Source organism: Barbus barbus (assembly GCF_936440315.1).
Source record: "Barbus barbus genome assembly, chromosome: 12".
NCBI lineage: Eukaryota > Metazoa > Chordata > Actinopteri > Cypriniformes > Cyprinidae > Barbus > Barbus barbus.
The window spans coordinates 12,978,187-12,987,051 of record NC_136740.1 but is presented as its reverse complement, the minus strand read 5'-3'; the positions used below and the strand labels follow the sequence as shown (position 1 = coordinate 12,987,051).

At 39.3% G+C, this 8,865-nt stretch overlaps 1 protein-coding gene across 1 annotated transcript; it reads right to left on the bottom strand.

The window, feature by feature from the left end:
• Positions 1-1,349: 1,349 nt before the first annotated feature.
• On the bottom strand, positions 1,350-7,507 carry LOC306877613 (hyaluronan synthase 2-like; the record flags this gene model as incomplete). Its single annotated transcript, XM_079429473.1, has 3 exons — positions 1,350-3,629; positions 5,144-5,245; positions 6,881-7,507. 3 exons carry the CDS (start codon positions 7,505-7,507, stop codon positions 2,700-2,702), a joined length of 1,659 nt encoding a protein of 552 aa, XP_079285599.1. The 3' UTR covers positions 1,350-2,699.
• Positions 7,508-8,865: the final 1,358 nt, after the last annotated feature.

The following is an 8,865-nucleotide window of genomic DNA, read 5'->3' as shown; positions in this document are numbered from 1 at the left end:
ACATCCGGGGATTTGAACTGGACTTGGCTAGATGTGAACTTTGAATTGGAACAGTACTTGGGCAGCGACTGATGATGTTTCACAAGTCCACAAGAACACAAGTACAGACAAGTACGCATATTGAGAAACGGCCTGTGTGTGTCATCAGTGCAATGGATGATGGGAACTGTAGTCCGGGGGGAAGTGCAACAGTAGTGTAGTGCAAGAGTCCATGTGGTGAGCGGGTGACCTCTGGTGGTGAGTGGACAGAAGTTCATAAACCAGATTCGTGACATATGGTCCACAGTGGACCTTATTTCATTTGATATGTGCCTATGTCCTTGACCTCTTCTGCCTTTTCCTCTATTTTGCCTCTGTACCCTTCCACCATGCATCCTTACTCCAATTCCTCCTCTCAGCTGTTGATCCTGATAATTTCCTGTTCTGTTGTTAATTATCAAGGACAAGCTTTAATAGATAGATAGATTCAGCTTATTTCCTTCTTTCAGTTCGATTCAAATCATCTCATGAACTGAAATGGACACAATTTTGAATTTTACACAACTTTGACAATAACTGAACCAGCATTGGTACAGTTGTGCCGCATGACATGCATCTTCTTGGCCACATGCAACCTTCACACATAAAGTACACATGGTCACAGACAGCATTACAGTAAACTTCCATGAATTCTGCAACGCCCAGTAAGGTCTTGACCGCAATAAATTTGCCCTATTCTATACATGACTGAAGCTTTCAGATGGATTCCTCTCCACCTGTGGCCGAGTGGAGCGCAGCTACGTAGCTGAAGCTGCCAAGACTACACAAAGTCTGGGATGAGGAATATTTTGGACAGCCAAGGAAGACGGCTCCCTGGTTCATGCCGTCATCAGCCCTAGGTTTTCCCAAGACTACCACGGACACAATTCAGAGTTGTCAGCAGTGTTTGAGATGGATATCGCCATATAGGCTACGGCTACGAACAGAATAATTAACTCTTTTTACAGAACTGTGAGTTTCATCTCTAGTCTGACCCATGAAATCATTTTGATTTATTGACTAACATGACAGCTTGCACTGAGGGATTATACTGCAGCGCTAGAGACATCTTTAAGTGCTCAGTCTAGACTCTGGCTACATGGCTACTCCATCCTGCTCGCAATGTATATATTGTAAGCAAAAAGCATCGCCATGGCAATTGTCCTTCCTGATACAGTGTGAAAATAATTGTTCTATTTATCCTTCATCAGTCGCTGATGAAATAGCCAAGCAAGGTCCTTGTGTGTAAGAGCAGTCTGAGGTCTCAGGAATTCCCCTACTCTCTATTCAAACAGATGCCAGAGTCAGAGAGAAAAAAACTGATTCATCAGGTCATATTTTTATTTTTCAAGGACATGATGCTTACAAAGGAAACAGCACGTTGGATACACATTATAAGGTATTTTCTTTTATTTGGCACAAACACAAATGTGCTTTATGACAATACTGCCTTAGTAAAAGCCCTCATCAGTTACAATCCATATTGTAAAATAAAGTAACATCACTTATCATCACATGTTGCCACTTTGACATAATCTTCAAATCATAATCTTCTTAAAAATTTGGTAAACATTAAAATAATGCTTGTAAATAAAAATCAGGGCTTTTCCAGGAAATTAAGGTTTGGCATCACTGGAAAAGCTTTTTTGCAAATGTTCTGGACGTTGATGGATGACATAAGATTATGTGAAATAATAACAAATCACAAGAGGCATCTGTGCCTCATTTATATGCAAATACTCCAGTGTCACTTTCTGGAAGATTTGCATAGCAATGTGATATTGGCAAATGCTGAAATTGCATAGATTGTGTGGGACTGTCAATTATTTTGACAGGGAAATTCAAAACATTCAACCGAACCAGCATATGATAATTACATATTACAAATAGTTTGCAAAGAAACATGTAAGAAAGCTATAACCCATAATGTTGTATAAATAGACTGGTCTTTCCTCCACATAATACTTATTATAAGAAAACAGGTTCATCGCCCCTCTTGTCAATGAATAACTTATCCCTAGATTTGCCTTTTATCGCTGTCATCACAGAGACAAATCCAGCTTCTTAATTTCACATTTTGCTCAGATAGGCAAATCTTAAAGAGTTACATTTCCTCATATTTATTGAAAATAGAGAATCTTTGGTGGCAAAGCAAAAAAAAAAAGTCTATATAAAAGGCAATAAAATACATTATGCAAATACAAAGTACAACACAATCAAAAAAAAAAAATACTCAGAAGTTCTGTTTTGGATTTCAGTTTAAATCGTATACATAATATATTTTATATATATAAAAACAAGCTAAAATTAAAAATCATAAATTACTTAAGAAAAAAAACGAGTCGCGTCTGACTCTTTACCAAACACTCACACAATGCAACCATAACCACTGAGGTATTTTGTTCCTTAAAGTTCTATATCAAGCATTATGCATAATGAGAGTGAACGTGAAAGTGCAAAGAAGTTGTCATTTGGTGGTGGAATACAAAAAAATCAAGAGTGTCAAAGCTCACATATTACAAAGTTTTTCCTTTATCACGTCAAAGGAATATCCTTAGTAACAGTCACAGCAGCAATGATGTCTCCTCACTTCCTGTCACCTATGGACAGCCTGCCTTCAGATAGCAGTCTGAGATTGCTTTTAATGTAAACGTAGAAAGGACGAAGGGCACTGGGAAATACTACACATCAAGAACCATATCATACTGTTGTCCTTTCTTCCTCTTGCCACACTTCATAATGAGGACAGCATACAAAGTCAAGAACACGACCCAGTAGCTGGCATACACGATTGCGCCGATTATCAAAATGACTTTTTCGGACTCTGGAAAAGGCTTTCGGGTCTCTTGGATTATTGTATAAATAATGCCAACAAAAAGAATGGTGAACCAAACTGATATCGGAATAAGTCCGATAAAGTTTACCACCACGGTCTTCCTTCCAGACGTTCCCCAACCAGATTTGTTTATGGTGGCTATTGCGAACATCTTTGCTGGTAGCAGACTCGACATGTATAACACTGAGTAGAAGGACATGAAGACCATGACGATGTTTCCGCGGAGGCAACTGGCGAACGAAGACTTGATGAGCGCCACCACCTGTACAATCAGCAGGAACAGAAGGATATTCCAGATCCTACCCTGGTAGAAGAGCTGGATCGCAGTGGCGATGAGAAAGAAGGGGAAGAAGCCGGTGATGACGGCTTCATAGGTCATCCACAAGTGGTGCTTGTGAAACCACATGGAATTGTAAAGCCATTCTCTGAAATATGATTTACTCCAGCGGGTCTGCTGGTTGAGCCACCGTAGGTAGGTAATGGGCGTCTCGGTCAAGCACTTGGAGCGGGCGGTGTATTTCGTGGCATATCCCAGGCTCAGGACTCGGTTGGTCAGGTGGCGGTCATCGCCGAAACTGCAGTGGCTTCCCATGAATGTCTGATTGTACCAGTCCTCCAGGAACTCATGAAGCAGGGAGTTCCTGTACATCCCCAAGGGCCCGCTGATACATTGAACGCACCCGAAATATGACTGGCAAGCTCTTTCGATATTGAACGCCATCCAATATCTCACACTGCTGAGGAAGGAGACCCACGATTCATATTTGTTCAGAATCTAGAGGGACAGAATAACAAACAGGGTTAGAAATCAAAGGGAATCTATAGTTCAATTTACAGAATGACATATGTATGTCTTGGTCACCTGCCAAATAGATGTATGGAAATAACACAGAATGTAGATTGAAACACTTAAGAACTGTGACAAACTAGAAAAGATCTAAAGGCTCTTTGTACAGGTTGCACAGTAATATGCATTTCCGTTGATATATGAACACAAAAAAAGTATATTTAAGTACTTTGAACAATATTATTGATTCATCCTGCCTCACCCTGTCAGCTGCCCTGACTATAAATCTGAAGACTGAAGTGGGGGAAAACCCTGAATTCAGATGTTACACAGATTTTTTTTCAGTCCATGTAGCTATACTGAAGTCTTACTCTGTAGGTATGCTTTCTTTAACTCTAACCTCCGGTTTCACAGATTTAAACCTAGTCCCAGACTAAAATGCATGTCTAGGTTGTTTTAACTGAAAGAAACTTGCACTGACTCTCTTAAATATGTCGGTTCCATTTTTTGTCTCAAGATGCACATTAGCAGTGTTTTTATCTAAGGCACACTTATAAAAGTTACTTAAATGTCCTAATTGATCTATGGCCTAATCCTGGCTTAATCTAAGCCCTGTCTGCAAAACCAGGCCTAAAAGTACAGATTTATAATAGCAAATCCATTAAATATCAAAAGGAAATGCTGAATTTTCATAAATTTCCCACATGGATATTATTCAATGACACTTGTCACTGCAATAGCTAAAATATCAAACCAAGTGGTATCTACAAACAAATAATGATTTATCAGAATGAACAGCCATTTCTTCCCCCAGTTTTAAAGAAATTGATTTTAGTGGGATTGATTGATTGATTGATTGATTGATTGATTGATTGATTGAAATAAGCCATAGACTTCCACAAAAACTCAACTTTTAGTTAGTTTACATTGCAGTTACTTGCTGAATTATTTTAATTGCGTTGGCTGTGCTCCGGCACGCCTCTAATGTTTTGAGGAGTATGTGTTTGTCAGTCACCGCACCGGTGTGGATACTGTACTTAGGAATCACAAATTCTCGCCTACATCTTGGAATATATGACCCAAATAAGAATTTTCACCGGATATTGTCATCAGAACAAGTAAGTAACAAGTCTGCCACGTTTGTTCTGACCAACTGAGGAAAAAAAGTAATACAGTAAATCGCGCCACCAACGGTGATTAAATCTAACAATCGATTAGCTCACATCAAACCGTGAAAATTATTAACATTGTTATACTTTGTTCTCAAATTGTTAATGTTAACAACATCAGCATTGCATGACTATGTAGTGTGTATTAGCATGTAGATTTAAATTTCTGTACAGTCTAATCTCTAATTGTCATACCATTCAAATTTCATATTAAGAAATTCTTTTAACTCTCTCAAATTTTTAAAGTTAATGAAAAAATGCCTATATATGCTTATGTCATGAAAATTCTTGATGCTGTAGATGAATACATTAAAACTGCAAGAGAACACATACCTGTACATCTCCACCTACTCCTCCAACCATGGGATCTTCTTCCAGAACCTTCACCATCTCCACTGAGGAGGCCGGGTCCAACATGGTGTCTGAATCACATACCTGCATCCAGTACAATATAGATACATCAATAAAGGCTACACACGATTTACCTTTAAAAATAAAAATACATACAGTAGTGCATTTAACATGTTTAAACAAAATGTTCTCCTAAAAAGTAAGTTAAACCAGTGTTTGCACCACATGCACTGATACATCACATTGTTCAGCAAGATACAAGATGCCTAATATCATCATTAATATGTGTTCCTTCGAAGAGATTTATCTTTGGTGCAAATATTATTCTTTTCCACAATCACATCTATAGAAACCAGCTTGTCTTAGTTTGAGTGGTCACGATGAATCAAACGTGCTTCTAAATATGTTGAGACAAGTATATCATCTCTCCCGGAGGTCATTTTAATCATTAAGTTCTGGCTTACATGTTCAGTTATAGGGCAAAAAATTTAGGCTCATCAAACACGAGCACACACTTGTTCAAATTTTAGTAGAGATTTGGTTTAAGTGTTCTAACATTGAAGCATTAAGCAAGCATCGCCCAGAGGTTATCTCGCTTTTTCTAGGGAAAGTCATGTATGCCACTTTGCTTTTACAACTAAACCCCATAGTGAGACTAACCACAGGCCAGGTAGCAAGATTATTGATAAGTTAAACACAATTAGGCCTCTACAGTCAGAGCAAAGTTCAGGGATCTCATTGGAACCAGGTGGCATGTGGAAAAAATAACATAATTTGTTCAGTATACAAGGGAGCATTCACAAAATTACCAATAAATAACAGCTTCAGGTTTACCTTTCTCAGAGACTGTTCACACAGAACACGTACTTAATTTTCAGCTTGACGCAGCTTTTCAAAAATGCTATGTTTATGCATCAAACATCCAAATATGTAGCGTATATTTACATAGAAAAACTAACTGGAACGCAAAAACACTTTCTGTGTGAACCGGCATTCAGATGTTATTCTAGGTTTTAGTTTGGTGAGCTTAAATCTTTCTTACATCAAAAACGATTGCACAATTGTTTGGATTACCTAAGAGGACATTTGATCACTAGTTTTGCTGATAAATCTTCAGAAAGACATTTTGTTGCAAATAGTTTGAACAAAAGTAAATATTCTCACGTAGCGTTCTACCAAAGCCACAGAAAGTCAATTTTGTGATGTGAAAACACGTGTTCACATGTGAAAACATACAGCTGTTCTCAACTGTAAAATTCTCAAACATAATTAGCCTCCTTGGGTAGGAACTTGTAAAAATTCAGGAGTGGGAATTATACATTTAAAATAAACCACCACAGGAAAGGTCCTTGGGGGTTTAATGTATTTCTGTGACTTATTTATGAACATGCATTTATGTGACATGTTCCCTTGAGCTAAATAACCACTCAACGTCATGAGCTAATAGTATGTGCTCCGAGATGGCATGGAAAATACCAGCGATCTGTTCTGGAAGTGCCAGAAATATCCCCGAGATATGCAAACGAATTCCCACTGAAGTCCCTCAATGAACAGCATCAGTGTTAACCAGGAATGTACTTTCCTCACTCTCAGTGCACTACATGCTTCAGCCTAGCATCCACTTATGGAGTCACAAAAGCTTCTTTGTACAATTTGTCTGTGTTGCCCTTGTGTACTTGGCTAGGCAAGGCTTGAGCCGCCTGAGAGAGATAGACTCACCTGTACGTAGTCGACACTTCTTCCCAGGGCTTTGAAGGCGGTGTACATGACCTCCCTCTTCCCGCCCCACTTCTGCATGATGCACACACACTTATTGTTGAGAACCAGATGAGAAACATGCTGCAGGCTCTCGGCATACGATTCTTCGGTTTCCTCTGGTCCTTTCTGGTGGTAGTTGCTTTTCCAAATGTATGTGGCTGCCTTGTCCCGGCCCATGATGTCCCGAAAGATCTCCATCATGTAGCAGTCATCATCATTGTTCCCGTCAATAACCATAATGACCTTTATCCCAGGGTAGGTGAGCCTTTTCACCGATAATAAACACTTTCTCAGGTAGTTGGCGTCTTCCTCATAGGCTGCGATGCAAAGGGCCAGTGACTTGTTGAGTTTGATCGGTGTTTCCAGGGAACGTTTCATGTTCCTGTGTTCCAGTAGAGCAAAAAAGTTCTGGATGATGAGGTGAATGACTAGAATTGCCCCATAAAGACCAAAGGACAAGTAGTTGCCTGCAGTCGTTATAAGCTTATACCCCATGATATAAGCAGTAGAGATTCCCACAAGCAGCGAAATGCCGAACAGTGTCGTCCCAACAATCCTCAAGTAGGTGATCACTTTATCACATCTCATCTGAAAACAACAACAGGACATTGAGGGGTGAATATTACGATTTGCAACTACTGGACCAAATACATTCTTCTGAAGAACTGCTTTTTGTCCATACAATTAAAGTCAGAAGGTCCAATGTTTTGGACCCAATTGACTTTTATTGTACTGACAAAGACTGTTCTTCAGAATATCTTCTTGAACTAGTCATACAGGTTTGGAATGGCATGAGAGTAAATTAACACAATATTTTCATTTTTGGCAGAACCATCCCTTTCAGAACAACTTCATGGACAGCACTCATAAATTAAATTAAAACAAATGTGAGGACAGCTTTTTGGTGACGATGACAGACTTTTGCTCGTATGGAAGCATAAAATACATGCATCTGTTCTTGCCGCATAAGTGACAGTATATTTCAGACCGCATCGTATTTCTTCCTCTTTCCTCCTCTTCTGAATATCTGAGCGGTCTTTATGACCATTTGTTCCAAGTTTCCTAACTAATGCAGTTCCCCATCTGCTTGGCAGACGTGACTATGCAGCACCACCCTCTGACATCATCTGTTTATATCTCCGTGGGAACGCATGAACAGTGAAATTTAGATTTCAGAGGGCTCTACTAAAGACCCTCTGTCTTATTACTGCTGAACACAGCCTTTGTATTAATGATGGCGTCTTGTTTTTATCGACTTAAATCTTGTTTCTTCTTTGATATCATCCCTCTTGGTTTAGATTATAAAGCGGTTCTGGCCTGGGAGGGAGGTTGATATGATGGACTACAGCACAGTGTGAGTCTAACTGGCACGTGTCATAGCCTTTAACGTCATCCCGTATGTTCACGAGGCCCTCTGGACCCTCCAAACCCCACCTTAATCACATAGACACGTGCAGGCCTGTTGGATTAAGGGGAGCATGTGGTGTTAATGTCTCAAACGCCTGTACTTCTCTCGGGGTATCCCCAAACCTGCTTTCATGTCTTGTTTAAACTCTAGATGAACCCAAACGGCTCATTTGAAAGTGCTAAGACTGCTGACAAGACAAAATGTAGCCCACACTACATTTGAACCTACAAAATGTAGGTTCAAATTGTACTTATCTGACCGCCATCAATTTGTGGCAGTAAATGAAGAGGTATCATACCAATCACAAGTGCAGTATGGAGTACCTCAAGGCTCAGTACTTGGCCCCTTACTATTCAGACTTTACATGTTACCCTTGGGAGATATCATTAGCTCTATATTTATTTGCGACCTGATGAAACTTACCAATTTGCAAAACTAACGGAATGTATAGTTGATATCAAAAACTGGATGACTAGCAATTTCTTACTGCTAAATTCTGAAAAAAATGTTAATTGTGTTAATTATTGGACCAAAAACT